The sequence below is a fragment of the Grampus griseus genome (genome assembly GCF_964374135.1).
Source record: "Grampus griseus genome assembly, chromosome: 10".
Classification (NCBI taxonomy): domain Eukaryota; kingdom Metazoa; phylum Chordata; class Mammalia; order Artiodactyla; family Delphinidae; genus Grampus; species Grampus griseus.
In genome coordinates, this window is record NC_139004.1 from 22,251,669 (window position 1) to 22,269,682 (window position 18,014).

The window sequence follows — 18,014 nt, forward strand, 5'->3', positions numbered from 1 at the left end:
ACCTCTAGGAACCTGAGGTCAGAGAGAAATGGTATCAGCAAGAGGGGGAGTGAGTGAGGAACAGCAGTTTCCTAATTTGGTCAGGGAACACCAAGAGTTACTGAACTCCTGCTTTGTACCTAAAACCCCTCAGCACTGCCCCATGAGGTAACAATTAATGACCCCATTTTAAGGAACCTAAAGTAGAGATGCTAAGTAATGTGCTCAAGGATACTCCCGGTCCACAGCAGAGTTTGTGTTCAAAGCCTTGACTCTGCCACTGAGGACATGATTGCCACTGTCCCAAAGCCCTCTCTAGAGCAACATCACGGTATTCTGGAAAGAAAGCATGTGCCTGAGGTAACCAGCCCTGGATCTGTCACAAACCACCTTGTACAAGTTTCTTCATTCTGATCTGGTTTTATTGGAAAGTAAGATTAAAGGAGACTCTCTAAGATCCCATCCAGGACCCAAAAATATACGATTCTGTGGATTTTTAATACATACAGATACTTGTAAAGAATGATAATGGAGGGACTTCCCTGGTGGTCCAGTGGTTAAGAGTCTTAGCTCTCACTGCAGGGGGCATAGGTTTGATCCCCGGTCCAGGAACTAAGATCCCACATGCCTTGAGGCATGGCCAAAAAAAAAAAAAAGAATGATAATGGTAACAACCCAACAGCAAATACTTCTGCAGGGCTCCCAAGGAGCCCGGCGCTGGGCTGCCTGCCCAGCCCAGGAAGTTCCTGCTCTGCCCACACGTGGCTGAACTCCCACCTCCTCCTACTGACAGCCACTCACCCTGCTTCTCCTCCCTCCAGATGGAATGAAAAGAATGAAGACATAAAAACCTGTTGACTTTCTTCCTTTCACTTCTTTGAAAGGTGGTAGAATTGAAAATGCCAGCAAGGAAAAGGGCATTCAACAATGGAGTTAGTGGGATAGCTAAAAAGAAAGCTGACAGGAAAGGTGCATTCCTGGGAGGTGAAGTTGAGTCCCTCCTTCCCTCCCTCCCTTCCTTTCTTTCAAGACCATCCACAATCATCGCGTGAGAGGGGCAGGTCTGGATTATTCTCCTACTCTCCAGCCAAACACAATGAAAGTAACACTTCAAAACAGTCTCAGTAATAGTATCCTCAAGGTCCTGGCTTTCCCGTTCTCCCGCAGGAAAGACCCACCCCTGTCAGTCATTCTCAAAAAACATTTGCTGCAGGTGGTAGCCTGAGGCCCTCGGTCCAGATTCTAAGCTGGTTCTCTGGTTTGGGAAGGGAGCATGACTATGGAGACTGAAATTTCTGGCAGCTGCTGCCTGCCTCTGGCACTTTTATCTCGATAGTACTTTCTACATCCACACGCCCCAGAGCTCAAGCCGGCTGGGCCACGATGGAAAGAGGCTGGCTATAACTCAACAAACTTTCGGCGCAGACCGGTTTATCTGTTCCCGGCCCGTCCCTGCCCTTCCAGAATGTAAATTCCTCGAGGGAATGTGTCGCCATTTTCCAGTTCTCTGAGTCCACCCAATCTCTCTCTAACCCCAAACCCGTCCATGGTTTCCCATAGCAATTCTGAGAACGACCGAAATCCCCACCACACCTGCCAGGCTTCGTGGGGTCCGCCCTCGCCTCCCCCCACCGTGGTGTTCCAGCCACTATTGTTTTCTGGCTTTCGGCCAAGCAAAAAGACCCTCGGGCATTAGCCCTTCTCACCCGGTCTTCGGGTCTCTGCTCTGTCCTCAAGGACCCTTTGCAGCTCCTGCCCAGCTCTGCCGGACCAGATCGCGAGCCCACAGGGCGTACCTCCCGTCACTGCGCGCCCAGCCCCACACTCCGGTCTCGGGGCCTCCCGCGGGCAGGGACGGAGAGTTTCGCTCACCACTGCGTGGCACGCTCGTTAATACCCACTGGTTGGGGTTTCTGTGCGCTGAACTGGTCCCGTTGACTGGGACGGCACTGCCCGATGCCTGTCTGCCCCGAAACTTCGCTGCTGGGATCCCGACTTTTTCAGCACGTGCCAGGAGCCCGTCCTCTTCGCCGAGTCCCCCACGTGGCCAGAGTGGTCGGCGCCCTGGGCCATACCCTAACCCAGGTTTCCCCATGGGCCCCAGGGGTTGGAAGCTCCCCCAAGACGCGGGGCGCGATGCTCCCCTCGCCTGCCGAGGTCAGGGGCGGAAGGTTGCGGCACAAAGACCCTTCACTAACTTCCACCACCGCGAGCTCAACTACCCTCTGTCCTACTCACCCGCCGCTGCCGAGGACCGGGACTTTGGGACGTAGGGTTTCCGAGGGGCCAGCGGCGAGCCCGCTCCACTCCAGCGCACGTTTACCGGCTGCCCAAGACCCCGTCCCGGCCCCACCAGTGCCTGGCACCGGCCTCGCTCTCCTCGCCGGTTTCCGCAAGGCCACCGTGCACCCTGTCGGGTTAAGCTTGTGGGCCCGCCAAGGTCAAGAGTTCACAGTCTAGGAAGCTTAAAAGGAAGAGGACTCGCCCCGCCCCACTAGCCCATTCCTCCTACCAATTGCAGCCGCTGGTCCCACCTAGCGCTCGGATCTCATTCCCAGTCTTAATTTAGTCTTGGGGGGTAAAAAGGATTAAATTACCTCTGATTAAAACACATAATCACCAACCTCCATCACCTAGAGCCCAAAGGAGAAAAATGAGACCTTTACGCGCTCCCAGAAAGAGACTTGGAGGCACAAAGCACCTTAAAAAAGCAAAGCAGGGGTTTCTGGTGGCGCAGTGGTTGAGAGTCCGCCTGCCGATGCAGGGGTCGCGGGTTCGTGCCCCGGTCCGGGAAGATCCCAAGTGCCGCGGAGCGGCTGGGCCCGTGAGCCATGGCCGCTGAGCCTGCGCGTCCGGAGCCTGTGCTCCACAACGGGAGCGGCCACAACGGTGAGAGACCCGCGTACCGCAAAAAAAAAAAGCAAAGGCAGGACTGCACTGGTGGCACAGTGGTTAAGAATCCGCCTGCCAATGCAGGGCACAGGGGTTCGAGCTGTGGTCCAGGAAGATCCCACATGCCACGGAACACCTAAGCCCGGGGGCCACGACTACTGAGCCTGCGCTCTAGAGCCTGCGAGCCACAACTATTGAGCCTGTGCTCTAGAGCCCACAAGCCACAACTACTGAGCCCGTGAGCCACAGCTACTGAGCCTGTGCGCCACAACTATTGAAGCCCACGCGCCTACAGCCCGTGCTCTGCAACAAGAGAAGGCACCACAAGGAAGAGAAGCCCCTGCTTGCTGCAACTAGAGAAAGCTTGTAAGCAGCAAGGAAGACCCAATGCAGCCATAAATAAATAAAATAAAATAAATTAATTTAAAAAAGAGGGAAAGAAAGAAAAGTGAAGGCAAACCACTGCGACTTAAATGGTGACAGCAGACAGAGGTAGGGGAGCAGAGAGGATATGTTCAGGTCAAGTTCTACTTACCTTGGCCACTTACCCAAACCCAGTTTGACCTTTATCAGTAATGCCTTTTTTTTTTTTTTTAAATCAGCTCAACGGAAATCACATTTATTTCCTTTCCACTTAATTAGCATTTACCATATACCATTTTGTATCATGATCATACTTTTTTTTTTTTTTGCGGTACGCGGGCCTCTCACTGTTGTGGCCTCTCCCGTTGCGGAGCACAGGCTCCGGACCCGCAGGCTCAACGGCCATGGCTCACGGGCCCAGCTGCTCCGCGGCATGTGGGATCTTCCCGGACCGGGGCACGAACCCGTGTCCCCTGCATCGGCAGGAAGACTCTCAACCATTGTGCCACCAGGGAAGCCCCTATGATCATATTTTATATTTCACATTGGCACGGGGTTTTGCAATTTACAAAAAAAAAAACCTTGTAAACATAGCCTCCATTAAATCCCCACAAACATCTTGTGAGGTAGGAATTTGTTATTCTGCCTTCACAGATGAGGAAACAGGCCCAGAGATGTTGAGCCTTGCCAAAGCCCACATCTGGCTGTACTGGGACAGGAAACCAGACCCCCTGCTTTCAAGTCTGTACACTGGAGTCTTGGATCCATGGTTAGTACTGGATGGCTGGCAGATGCAGGTTTTAAATCTCTTAGTGTTCCCAAGGTACCTGACCCTGTGATCTGCCCTTGTGGACAGACCATTCATGTGGGTGGGCTGAGGAGGCTCCCACAGGGTCAGATGGAGACAGTAGTCTGGTGGAGATGGTGATGGAGGCAGCCTGTGCTCAGTGGCACCCCTTAGGGTTCTGGACCTGCCACCTTCCTAACATGGTTACTGGGTACACTCATCTTGAAAAGCAGCATCAGCTTGCTACTGGGCTCCTATCGAAACTAAACACCCGACCCATGGAGGCCTTCTGACACTCTAGCTTAATGCTCACATTTGGGGGTAGGTCAACTTGGACTCAACTTCTAACAAAGTGGGAAGGACCCAATAATCCTCATTTGGAAATGGTATATTTAAGGATGTGGCCTGGCTTCAACATCTCTACTTTACATGGAAAAGTGGCAGATATCCCTCTGGGAAAAACTTTATCCCCTACTCTGCCAACTGAAGCAAAGCTGCTGGTTCCATGGGGCTCTCAGTTCACAGAGATTCCCCTAAATGCCTGGCCCTGGTTCACTGTGGTTCAGCTAGGCTGAAACCCAGCGCTGTCCCTGGCTGATGCAGCCATTCAACCTCATTGCCAGTGATGCAGAGCCAAAAATGGACGCTGTCGCTCCTCTTGGTGGGCAGAACACAAGGCCATTTCATAGCTCTCGCCAATAACCTCTTTGATCAACCTTCCTATAATTTTACTGACTCTTGTGCTGTTGCCTACCTATGTGGTATGCCACTTGAAAAACTAGACTGGTGAGACATCTGTCTTTGGAGCTGCAAACTGTGGAAATAAACCATAACTGCTTATCTAACCATCTGAGTCACTCAGGTGAATGCCCACAAGAAGAGCGTGGTTGCTGATGGAATTGACTGGAATCAAGCTGCTGATGGAAACATGTTTTGTGAAGACAGTCCCCACTGCTGCCTGAGTTGATCATCATACTAGACATGGCAAGACATTCACCATCATAGACTGGGCACAAAGTAAAGAACTCAGTTTCTGATTTGGACTTGCAATTACTGCCAAAAGTTGACTTGTCTTACGATGAGGGAGGCCACATAGCAAGGGCCATTGTCCTCATGTGCTCCTGGCAGATGGACTTCATTGGCTCTTTGACCCCCTCAAGGGCTATCAGTGGTGCCTCACCACTGTTGACACTGTAGGGTACAGTGCTGCTATTCTAGCCCAGCCTTCTCCATCCATACCATTGTGCCCCTTGAAACTAATCTGTGCCATGTGTTTGGCCTCCCAGAAAACACAGCAATGGTTTGCCTTTTATTTGCCTATGCTAAATGGCCTTGCTGATCTGCTTACCATCCCCCTTGAAGGATAAAATGTACTCCTGTTCAACCTTACTGTAATTTGTAGTGCTACTCCAATGAAAGACTTTATAATCAGTTCTATTTAAAACAACACACCAACCTTGTACACCTTATATCCTGAGGCTCAATTTTCAAGCCGCTATGACTTCCATGTTTAAAGATAATATCAGGTATGCTTTAATGAGTTCAAATTCTTATCTCATGTAACTGACTCAGTATGAGGGTTATAGTAATTATCTGCTTTGTCTCCTGCCCCTGTGACCTGATAAGCTCTGTTTCTATTTTGGACTTTCTTAACCCTCCACTATTGGTTCAACTCAGACTTGTCCCATCCCTAGTGGAACCCAATTCAATAGTTCTACGTCCTGGATTTGTCAGTGCTTCTATTCCTATTCTTGTGTTTTATCCTGAGTCTTATAACTGTTTGTTTATCTTATTCCTTTGGTACCCTACTCCAGTTCCTTAAATGGGTTCCATTGGTTCCCTTGACTGATCTCCAACTTCTAAGGACTGTTACTCTTCCTTGGCCTCTTGTTTTCTGTGTCATGCGTTCTTACACTTGAATTGTTGATCCCTCTTGCTGCCAAATGCCTGTCAGGTCTTCTGCCTGTTGTTGGCACCTTCTCCTTTTCGTTCCACCCTTAACTGTCCATTGGATTTAGCCACACGGAGCTCTTTGCTGATGACTCCGTAAAAAGGGATTTGGTGGATTGATGGGCACTGAAACTAGAATGCAGGGAGCTGGTATAGACTTTCTAAGGGACGTGGCTTTAAAGGAGTGCAAAGAAATAGCATAGTAGCTTATTTATTCTTTTTTCAAATTTTTTTGGCTGCACCGCTCAGTTTGTGGGATTTTTCCCTGACCAGGGATTGAACCTGGGCCCTCAGCAGTGAGAGCACAGAGTCTTAACCACTGGACCATCAGGGAATTCCCACATAGTAGCTTATTTAGATGGGAGAGATTTGAGTACATTTATAGGTCAAAAGGATGGTCCAGCAGTGAATATCTTCATGGTAAACAATTACCAACAGTTATATATTAGGTTACTTTTCAATCCCACTCAACTCAAAGGCTGTATCATTACCCTATTGATTTGAATTTCTAAGTCTTTTGCCTCTGCATCCTGAGGAAGCACATCTTTGCAAGGTATAAAATCTAAAGCTGCAACATGACGAGGGAAGACCAGAGAACAGATAGGACAAAAGAGTCTGCATGAGGCAAATCAGGTGGGTAGGAATGAGATTTTCGTATGTGTCCTGGTCAAATTCCAGAAGGAGCAAAGGGAGGGCTAGTTTCTGAATCCAGCTTAAACAACTTCAGCCACCTGATTTCCACACAGAATTTGCCTACAGTGCTTTTTGAATCTCTTCATGGGATTAAGGAGCATCTCAAATATAAAGGAAACTAAACTTATACTAATGTAAGTGAGCAGTGATCTATTATACCTGCAAATATTGTCAAAGACAGAAAACAGATTGTGGGGTTGAAGTCTAGAACACAGGAGTTATATTTATCTAGTGCCATGCTATACAATACAGCAGTCACTTGCCACATGTAGCAATTTAAAATTAATTCAAATTAAGTAAAATTAAAAATTCAGTTCCTCAGGTGTACCAGCCACATTTCAAATGCTCAGTAGCCACATGTGGGAAATGGCTACTGTATTGAAGAGCAAACCTATAGAACAGTTATATTATCGCATAAAGGTCTATGGGACAGTGCTGATCTAGCAGTATCCTTGGTAAAGGGTGTCCTGTTAATACAAAAGGGTGGGCAAAGGATTATCACAACTTAAGTATAATATTCCTTAGGTCATCCAGTTTCCATTTCTCTGATTCTCTACTCACCAATTCTGAACCCCAAATTTCCCAACTTTTGGAGGACATCTATTTGAGAGAAGGTGAGTTTGGTTACCTATGAGCGAATCCAAACATTGGGAAGGTCTTGCTTAAGTGGGTGACTGAAAGTGACAAAATATGGAGCTGGAAGTAACATGAGAGATTACTACACTCCATTCTCTGACCTCCTTCCTCCTCACCCTGCTCACCTAGGCCAGGTTAGATGTCCCTCCTCTGTACATACCTGTGCATACCTCTATCATAACCCTATTTTATTATCTGTTTTTAGAGTGATCTATGCCACTAGTTGTAAACTAGCCAAGGGCAGGGATATCTCTTTATTCATCTCAGTAACTAACAATACCTGGTACATAGGAGGTTCTCAAGCTTAAGTTTCTCATACAGAGAAATTGTATGGTACAGTTAGACTTTTATGGCCTGGTTAGCAGTTCCCTGATAAAGGTATGAATGGAAGATAAAAGACCACATAGTGACCTATAGCAGTCTCATCAAGATAACCTTTGAGGTTGCAGGCAGGGGGACTGGAAGAGGCAGATTAGAACAACTCCTTATTCATCATCTTTGTCCAACCCAGGTCTTTCCAACTGGGAAACCCAGCATTTATGAAACATCTAATATATGCTAATGCTTCACAAAAATGAAATTCTCCTATAAATGCTATGAACTATTATTTTCCCACTCTACAGATTAGGAATGAGCATCAAAAAGGATAAGCAACTTGAACAAACACAAGGCAACTAAAAATAGCCAAGCTAGTTTTAAAATCCAGAACTGACACTTCTGTATCAGATATAAATGGGAAAATAGTCACTGAACCCTGTAGAAGAGAACTAGCATTAAAAAAAAAAAAAAAAAAGCGGCTTCCCTGGTGGCACAGTGGTTGAGAGTCCGCCTGCTGATGCAGATGCAGGGGACACGGGTTTGTGCCCTGGTCTGGTAAGATCCCACATGCCGCAGAGCGGCTGGGCCCGTAAGCCATGGCCGCTGAGCCTGTGCAACCGGAGCCTGTGCTCCGCAACAGGAGAGGCCACAACAGTGAGAGGCCCACGTACCGCAAAAAAAAAAAAAAAAAAAAAAGAAAAAGGTTAATTTAAGAGACATGACTTTATCATGAAATCACTGAATCTTTTATTTTTCCTATTTGACTTCTCATAAAGGGTGGTATAGTTAAGAATCTTCTTTGATATGGCTTGATAATTGTACTGTCTTCTCTATTCTGAGATTTTTCCATAAGAATATTCACTTTAATCCGACTGCTACTGCATGGCTGGAAGAGTGGATATGCAATAACGCTTTCATACTCTTTTATCTCTTTCTTTACACTCTCATGCTTCTCACGTATAGGAGGCTGGCTCTGGTCTTTTCTCAAGACTCCTTCCTTGAGTTTTTGCTGTACAAGTTCTCTCCCTCGAATCATGCGTTCCTGGTGAGCTTTAATTTGCATCTGTTCCCTCTCATTTACCTGCTTTCTCCTCTGTGCGTCATGGATGCCCTGTACTTCTGGCACAATTTTGGGCAATTTTATTTCACTAGGGCATGGTGGTAATTGTCTAAATGTTTTATTCTTAAACTCTCCGACCTGTTCAGGTCGATGTATGTGCATTTCTACATGTTTCACTTCTCTCTCAGGTACCAAATAATATTGTTTTTGTCCTTCTATGCTTTGGGTTGTTTTCCCCTCCAATCTCTTCTTGATTTCATTGCCTGTCTCTTGTTCTTTCATCATTTCCATTATTCTTTTATTATAATAAGGCTCCGCTTTGGCAAGCCTGTAGTCAAGAGAAAGACCTTGCTCTCTACTGAGTGTTTCATACTCCTCCTGATATTTTTGAATCATCAGTTGTCTTGCTGCTGTTGTATGCACGCCACCTAGATTCTGTCAAAGTGAGGTACAGAATTTTATAATATGACCATCTTTTTACTTTGAACATATTTAAACAGGAGCTTACGCTCACTATTGACACCAAGAAATGACCATGGTCTTTCATTAATTTCGGAGCAATAGCGATTTTACTTCCATCATTCCTAGGTGAGCTTGTGAGCTCTGAAAGTTGGGAGTTCTCACCACCAAAATCAGTAATCAGTTTTTTAAAAACATAGGGTTGGGAGTTCTAAAAATAATACTTTGTTTTGCAAGTAAAGATTTAACTGGAAAACATTTGCCACTGTGGACACACTACTGGAAAGTGTCACTTGGACAGAAGGATTTTAAACTTAACTTTCCTTCTCCTAGTCATTTCAAACTGTATGATGTTAAGATAATTTATTTACCAAGATTTTTTTCTCCAGTGGGGACAGTTGACCTGCAGCAATCCTAGGGTCTTTAGATACTTTAGCCCAGGACAATCTGTAAGACAAAAAAGCAAAGGTAGATTAGAATGCGGGAGATGTCAGAACAAATCTGCTCTCATACTGACTAAACCAAAAAACCCAATTGTTTTGGTCATGGTCAAGGGTATTTCCCTCAGAAAGAAAAAACCTGGTAATAGGTAGGACTACAGCAGGGCCATTTCCCAATGGGAAACCACTACATTCCTATGGTAACGAATAATGAATGCTCTTTTAATAAGATCATATAAATAAGAGCACATACAGTCATCCCTCGGTATCCACGGACACCCCCCCGCAAGGTCCCTTGGTTCCGGGACTCACCACCCCCACCCCAGATACTAAAATCCATGCCCTAGTCCCTTATATAAAATGGCACAGTATTTGTATACAACCTGGGCACATTCTCCTGTACACCTTAAATTATCTTTCAATTACTTGTAATACCTACTACAATGTAAATATTATGTAAATAGTTGTAAATACAATGTAAATAGTCGTAAGTACAATGTAAACACTATGTAAATAGTTGCCAGTAAGTGGCAAATTCAAGTTTTACTTTTGGGAACTTTCGGGAATTTTTTTTTTTTTCAAATATTTTCCACCCACAGTTAGTTGAATCTGCAGATGGGGAACCCTCAGATATAGAGGACCAACCATAATCCTTTCATATAAACTTAAAGCATACTTCTCCTGTGGACTCAACATGAACCATTCTGAATCTTGTACCAGGGACTGGGCAAGGGAAGAGACAGGCTCCTTGGTGAAGCTTTGCCCAAGCACATCTATGACAGATTGCTCAGTCCCACTGCCTCCTTTGTCTTCTGAGATAATTCTAGACTTCAGTGTTAACAGTTCATTCTCTTTGTGCAGTTTCTTGATCCAGGCCCTCTCTGCCTCTATCACCACATACAGCATCTCTGCCCTATAATCTTTCGTTCTGAAATTCTGTTCTTATTTGATCGCCCACCCCTCTGCTTGCCTGCCTTATTCTGCCAATCATCCTTCACCCTAAATCCATTATGAAACCATTCCCTGTTGATCCGCTTGGGATGAGACTCTGTGGTTACTCTGGGTTTATTTATAGGGACAGCCTGATGGCAACACAAGTGAAGACTACCAACTTTTTGTGTGTCATCCCTGGTCTAATCTGAGCTCACTGTGAGGTCATATTTAAGCCACTGAGGATGCCTGGCATCTCATCTCTATGCCTTTATTTACACCATTTATGGTTTAGAGCATGGGCTTTGAAGCCTTACAGGGCTATGCTTGAATCCTAATTCCACCACTTCCCAGGGTGTGACTCAGGGCAAGTAACTTAATCTCTCTCTAAATCAGTTTCCTCATCTACAAAATGGAGATATAAGACCAAAATTTGCCTCTTGGAGTTATAAAGAACAAATGAGAATTAGATTAAAGAGCCTGGCAAAATGCTTGATATACAATAAGTTCTCAATAAATGGCAGTTGGGGCTTCCCTGGTGGCACAGTGGTTAAGAATCTGCCTGCCAATGCAGGGGACATGGGTTCGAGCCCTGGCCTGGGAAGATCCCACATGCCACGGAGCAACTAAGCCCATGTGCCACAACTACTGAGCCTGCGCTCTAGAGTCCATGAGCCACAAATACTGAGCCCACTGCCACAACTACTGAAGCCCGTGTGCCTAGAGCCTGTGCTCCGCAACAAGGAGGGCACCACAATGAGAAGCCCGCGCACTGCAACAAAGAGTAACGCTCCGCTCACCACAACTAGAGAAAGCCCACGTGCAGCAACAAAGACCTAATGCAGCCAAAAAAATAAAATAAAATAAAAATTTAAAAAATTAAAAAATAAATAGTATCCATCTCCACAGGTCAAGCCCTGACTATAAAGTCTTTCCAGTCTACTCTATGTAACAGTGATTTTTGCCACGCTATGAATATGAACACAACATTTTTTATTTCTACAACTCATTTGAAAATCAATCATGGTTTCCACTGTGCTATCTGCATCCATATATCACTTTTAACATTTTGATGATGAAATTCAGACTCATAAAGAGTTGGAACTATAATTTTTCAATCTACAAATACAATGATCTATCTATCATATCAGAAAGGATCTGATAACAAATACTGGATCTCACTGACCTCTTGGGCATATTCTTATTTGCCTGACTACATATATCTATTTTGAGATTTTAAAAATATGACCACCTTACTTTTATTTCTCTGTACATAGTATCTAGCACAGTACTTAACATTAGAGTCTGTAATCCCAAATTCTCAAAATTAATGATTTGTTGATTGGTGATTATCCTCATCACATAATATCTGAGTATCTTTCTCTCTTACATTCCCCATGACACTGTATCTTTTTATTAAAACATTTACCAGTCCTCTTTGTAGTATACAGGCCTATTTGTTTTATATGCCTATCCTGGGCTCTCACATTTTGTCCTATAAGTGTACTTTCATTGCATTCTAATTATTCATTTGTACTCCTTAAGGTCAGAGACCATAGTTTTCAGCTTTGCAGCCCCAACTTCAGCTCCAAGACTGACATAGGTGCTTAATAAATACTAACTGAACAGATTGTGAGCTTTTGTTGGGAAAGGGCCATGCCTTATAATGCTTAGTTCCTTTACTGCATTAGGACAGTATTCAACTCATGGTGGATCTTCACTGAATTGTGTCAAACTTTAAAGGGAAAGTTGGCGAGAAAAGACAGCTGATTTCAATTTCCATTTTCAAAGGAGAAAGACACACAGAGAAGAGAGAATAAAAACTTGCCTACCATCACGGGCTCAGCAACAGACCTCTCCTTGTAGGACAAATTATTATGAGGCTTGTCACTCTCCAGTAGCTTGCTCAGAGTTTTAATCCCCTCACTACTGTGAGTGTTTCCATTATTGCACAGAGAAGTAGATCAAAGCCTCTCTCTAGGAGAGATCACAGCTTGTCTCTTTCAAAGGAGAAAATAGTGATGGCTCCAAAACCTTTATATGTAAGGAGCTTAGCACAACTATCAGGTTGAGCGGGGTTGGATGGACTGAAAGCGAACTAGGAAATTCATTTAGAAGCTGTCCCTTCAGGACAACAAGATTCTATACTTTAGGGACTTCCCTGGTGGTGCAGTGGTTAAGAATCCACCTGCCAATGCAGGGGATACAGATTGGATCCCTGGTCTGGGAAGATCCCACATGCCGCGGAGCAGCTACGCCCGAGCGCCACAACTACTGAAGCCGGCGCGCCTAGAGCCTGTGCTCTGCAACAAGAGAAGGCACCACAACGAAGAGTAGCCCCTGCTTGCTGTAACTAGAGAAAACCCGCACACAGCAACGAAGGCCCAACTCAGCCATAAATAAATAAATAAATTTATTTTTTTTAAAAAGATTCTATTCTTTATTTATTTATTTTTGGCTGCATTGGGTCTTCATTGCTGCACGCGAGCTTTCTCTAGTTGCGGAGAGCGGGGGGCTACACTTTAATGTGGTGTGTGGGCTTCTCATTGCGGTGGCTTCTCTTGTTGCGGAGCACGGGCTCTAAGCATGCAGGCTTCAGTAGTTGTGGCACACGGGCTTAGTTGCTCCACGGCATGTGGGATCTTCCTCGACAAGGGCTCGAACCCGTGTGCCCTGCATTGGCAGGCGGATTCTTAACCACTGCGCCATCAGGGAAGCCCAGATTCTATACTTTAGATGGTAGGTTACAGATGAATTAAAATAGCAAGATTTAAAAAATACTTGTCCTCATGCTTTATAAAAGTTCAGGGGAATGTCAGCTGTCCACCTAAGGGATGACGATGATGAAGTAGAGTTGGTCCATGGGAGGCGGGGGACAAGGTGGAAGGGGGTCCGCAACTGAAAGCCAAACTCGACCAAGTCTTACTGAAATCCTACCCAAGGTTGCTCCCTTGACTAATGCTAACCTCCCTCATCTGGCAGGCATCTAAAGAGGAAGGAGTCCCAACCTCTTCTGCTCCGCCACCTCCAAGGTCCTGAGGCCCTTCCCAAGTGTCCTACTTCATCCCTCATCCCTGTTTCCTATCGTGCCTAAGGACTAGATGTTCCTCCTCCGCCTTCACCCTCTCCACTTCCTGCACCGTAAGAAGTCGACTCACCCCTTCCAACGGCCCAGAACAGCCCCCACAGCACGCCAGCCAGGAGGGGCTCTGCAGAGAGCCCTTGCTTAGACCGCGAGGTCCAAGGAGCGCTAGAAATGTAACTCCCAGAATGTTTCGCTTTGTTTCTAACCACTGCCCGGCAGCTAAAGAAAAATATCAACTCAGGAACGGAGGAAGTAGTAGTTTTCTCGTCCAAAGAAATTAGTATTCAGTAAGGTTAGTACGATTTTTCAGGAGAAACGCTCCCCGCGACTGCGTCCCTTTAAAATTCGAGACCAATAAAATAAACACCCCAGTACTGGGTCCTGAGGGGAAAAATAACCGGAGGCACATCTTCGATCACCTGTTTCCTTAGCCGACGTCACAGAACCAGGCTGAAGGCGACGCTAAAACTTTCCTTCAGAGAAGTTCCTCCCCGTCTCCAGGCTCTCGGGACCACGTTTGCGATTAATTATGACGTCACAGCCAATCGTCAGGCTGGACGCATCGACGCTCTAGCCCGCCGTGCTCTCACTGCTCCGCTGCCGCGTAGAGCAGGTCCTCTAGCCCGCGGAGCTGGCAGGCCACTCACGCCAGCCCCAGATAAGCCCCCAAGTCGAAGTACCGGACCCGGGCTTGGAATTCCGGATATTTGGGCTCCTTGGTTGCAGAGGCAAAAGGCGTGCGTGGGAGAAGGGCTCGGGTTCTGTATGCTTAGGTCCAGGGACAGAATAGGAAGGACCCTTCAGTGGGGAGGGAGTTACTCTCTTTCTTTTATTAATACTCTCGTCCCCTTCCCAGCCCTCGACCTCCCGTCCATCATGGACCTCGCCAGCACCTGCTCCAGCTTTCAGTCTGACCTGGATTTCTGTCCGGATTGCGGCTCGGTCCTGCCTCTTCCCGGAGCTCAGGATACGGTCGCGTGTACTCGCTGTGGCTTCTCCATCAACGTGCGAGGTGAGGGGGGCTCGTACGCAGCGGCCCTGGCAGAGGGCCCAGCGTGGAAGGGTCAGAGGCTTTAGGACCTCAAGATCGGTTGGATTGAAGAGGGGGACCCTAAAGCAGGGTATCAGGCACTTTTGGTCTTGGGTCGAAATCTGAAGGGAAGAATATAAGGCCTCCTGGCCAAACCGAGAGGGAGTTGTGGGTGTCAGCCCTCTCCAAACCAACTCTTACTGCCTGCGCAGACTTTGAGGCGAAGGTTGTGAAGACCTCATTTGTGTTCCACAAACTGGGAACAGCCATGCCCGTGTCGATGGAGGAAGGACCTGAGTTCCAGGGACCCGTGGTAAGTGAGTGACATGGAGGACTGGCCCCGTTAGGAGGGTGGGAAAGAAACGAAGGGGGTATTGCACAGATCTGGAGTGTTTTGTACCCAATTCTAAGAGGGAAGAGGGGTCTTTAAAACAGCAGTGTCTGAGGAGTGTGATAGCCTGATGTCTGTGGCCAGTAGGGGGAATTATTAACCCACCAGTTGCTTCCCAGGTTGACAGGCGCTGCTCTCGATGTGGGCACGAGGGAATGGCATACCACACCAGACAGATGCGCTCCGCTGATGAAGGGCAGACCGTCTTCTACACCTGTACCAACTGCAAGTGCGTATCCTTTCCCTCCCCTCCGCCCTTTCTCAGTCTGTTTGCTACCTAAACAAATCCAGCGATTTACCTTTTGTACTGATAAACAGTTGTTTCCTTTGGTCCCATCCCTCATTTCTGTACAGTTCAAGTAATAGGGAGATTTGTGGTCTTGTTTTTTTTTTAATTACACTTTTTTTATCCTTTTTATACCCAGTGAATTAAAGCTTTTAAGATATTTAAAAGGAAAGAAAAAAATACAGAAGGCAAGTATTGCTTGGTGATCAGTGTGTTATGTTGGAATCTTCCACTGCACTCAACTTAGTTTTACTTTGGTGAGAATTACTCTTGAGTGATTTAAAGAACACGGAATAGTTTTAAGAACTCCTCTTTCTCTTTGGTGTTCTGCAGTTTCACTACAATATATCAAGATGTGGCTTCCTTTTATTTATTGTGTTTGGGATTTGTTGGGCTTTCTGAAAGTAAGGATTGATTTTTTTTTCCAGCAACCTTGGAAAATTATCAGCCATATCTTATCGAGTATTGCCTTTCCCCTATGTTCTCAATTCTCACATTCTGGAGCTCTAATTAATTAGTTGTTTATTAGACCTTATCTTCTATCCTCCATTTCTCTCACCCTGTCTTTTATATTTTCCATCTCTTTTTATTCTGCCTCTGGGTAAATTCTTCTGGTCTTTCTTCCGGTTCACTAATTCTGTCTTCAGTTTATTTCAATTATTGTTACTTAAAAAAATATTTTTGAGTTCTACTTCATTATTTTTCAAATTCCCTCCTCATTTTAATAATTCACACTTATTTAATCATATTTTAAATTGTTCCTTTTATTCTTAAAATATATATTACATTTAAATATACTAAACATGATATTTATATTCTGTCTGCTAATTCTCATACCCACAGTTTTTGTGGGTCTGATGCTGCCATCTGTTATTTCTACTGACTCTCATGGTGCTTCTTTTCTTTTGTGATTTTTGATGATAAGCTCAGATTTTTTATAATTTGGACTATGGAATTCTTTGAGGCCTGGGGTGAAAGCTGTATTCTTAGCATTTGTGTTTCCTGTTCAGGTGTCTTGAGGTGCTAACAAGCTAGAATCACTTTAAATAAATTCTCAGCTTCATGTTTTTTGGAGCACACAGGTAGTATGAATTTGGACTGCAAATCCAATGTAAAGGCCAGCTTTTGGTTAGAAATTCTCAGGGGAGATTTTTTTTTCTCCCTCTACCTAGTGAGACAGTCAAATTCCTCTTCTGAAGAGTTGGATTTTTTTTTTTCTTGTTCCCTTTTATACAAAGAGGTAGCCCTTTGGGGGTCTCAAACTTATTCAGAGTATCTCCTATCAGACATTGTAGGTTTGTCTCTAGTTCACCCATGTGGCTATCAAAACAGCAAGGGCACCATGGTAGCAGGGGCTTCAGTTGTAACTTACCTGTCTAGATTCCTGGTTTTATATCATTTCAGCCAGTGTGAAGGTTGCCTTTACTTTCTTGCCTTCTCACCAATGGATTAAAAATATTTATAGTTAGATGTGCCTTTTGCAAATATTTTTTTCCCAGTCTGACCTATTTGTTTTCTTAACTTTTTATTTTTTTTAATGAGCAGAAGTTTTTAATTTTTATGAGTTCTAGTTTATCCTTTTTTCTTTTATGGCTAGTGCTTTTTGTTTTCCTAAGAAATCTTGGCATACTTCATAATTTGCAAGATATATTTTTAATCCCAGCATTTTTAGTTGTCTTGAATTTGTGGAGGGTTGTTTAGGGGAACTAGTCCTCCACGGTCATAAATGAAAGTCTTTCTTGATTATTTAATTGATTGTCTTATCTTACACTGCTAGAACTTCTTCGTTGGGTCAATATAACAAGTCCTTTCTTTCTCTATAGGTTCCAGGAGAAGGAAGACTCTTGATTTTTTTCTGAGCGACTCAACAATCTCTCCTTCTCTTCCTTGGAAGGTGAAAGATACTGGGTTCTTAGATCCTTTGTCCATCTCCTGATTGCGGTGTTTTGCTCCCAGAGGAAAAGCAGATCATCATGTGGGGATTACCGTTGTCCCCAGAGTACTCCTACCCTAGTTGAGTTTCCTTTATTAAAGTTATAGTTTTCTATAAGAGCCAGACGTATGTATGTTATTTATAATCTGTCTTCTTCCAAAAGAAATTTTTGTTAGCTTAGAGAGATATATTTTTCCTTTCAACAAATATATCAGCTACAAAAAGAGAATATAAATTAGTACAACAAAAAGAAAAAGAGAAAAAAATAAATAAAACAAAAAAACAAGGAAATAAAAATGGAGCCAGGAATGAGGTTAATATAAAAAGGCATTTATAAGTACTCCCTCATTATCTAAATCTATTTGGTTCCTGAGTTTAGGGAAACAAAGAGTGGGAGTTTGGATAGTGGGAGGTTCAACAGAAAACTTAACCAGATTCAGTTGATATGTAAGTCTGGACAATAAAACAATCTGACACTCAGAGATACAGGTGGACACTTTGGAAATTTTTTTTATTGCTCTTGAGATAAATGTAATATATGTATATATATTTTACATTGTAATAGATTCATATATAGAAAGGTAGAAAGAAAAAAGTAAAACTCAAAAGGAATCCCATTCCACAGAGATATTTGGGGTTTTTTTTTAATGGGATTTACTATACATGCTGAGTTGTATCTTGCTTTTTTCAGTTCAAACCAGAAACTTAAAAGGGAAGCAAATGCTTAGTCCAGGCACAATAAACATTCAAATTTCAGTCTGGGAATGCTGATTCCTGCATTC

At 44.6% G+C, this 18,014-nt stretch overlaps 2 protein-coding genes across 3 annotated transcripts; one reads left to right on the top strand and one right to left on the bottom strand.

The window, feature by feature from the left end:
• Nucleotides 1-8,345: 8,345 nt before the first annotated feature.
• LOC309829122 (uncharacterized protein ZNRD1-AS1) lies at nucleotides 8,346-10,483 on the bottom strand (the record flags this gene model as incomplete). The annotated part of the gene is made up of 3 exons (XM_082664815.1): nucleotides 8,346-9,113; nucleotides 9,509-9,584; nucleotides 10,254-10,483. 3 exons carry the CDS (start codon nucleotides 10,481-10,483, stop codon nucleotides 8,346-8,348), a joined length of 1,074 nt encoding a protein of 357 aa, XP_082520941.1.
• Nucleotides 10,484-14,106: 3,623 nt separating this feature from the next.
• Nucleotides 14,107-17,533, top strand: POLR1H (RNA polymerase I subunit H; the record flags this gene model as incomplete). Of its 2 annotated transcripts, XM_082663096.1 has the most annotated exons (5): nucleotides 14,135-14,329; nucleotides 14,449-14,604; nucleotides 14,835-14,935; nucleotides 15,133-15,242; nucleotides 17,123-17,533. In XM_082663096.1, the coding sequence occupies exons 2-5, from the start codon at nucleotides 14,469-14,471 to the stop codon at nucleotides 17,145-17,147; spliced, it is 372 nt and encodes a 123-aa protein (XP_082519222.1). In that variant the 5' UTR covers nucleotides 14,135-14,329; nucleotides 14,449-14,468. The 2 variants fall into 2 exon arrangements, with proteins under 2 accessions (XP_082519221.1, XP_082519222.1); XM_082663095.1 differs by lacking the exon at nucleotides 17,123-17,533 and having other exon boundaries at nucleotides 14,107-14,329; nucleotides 15,133-15,294.
• Between the last annotated feature and the right edge of the window lie 481 nt (nucleotides 17,534-18,014).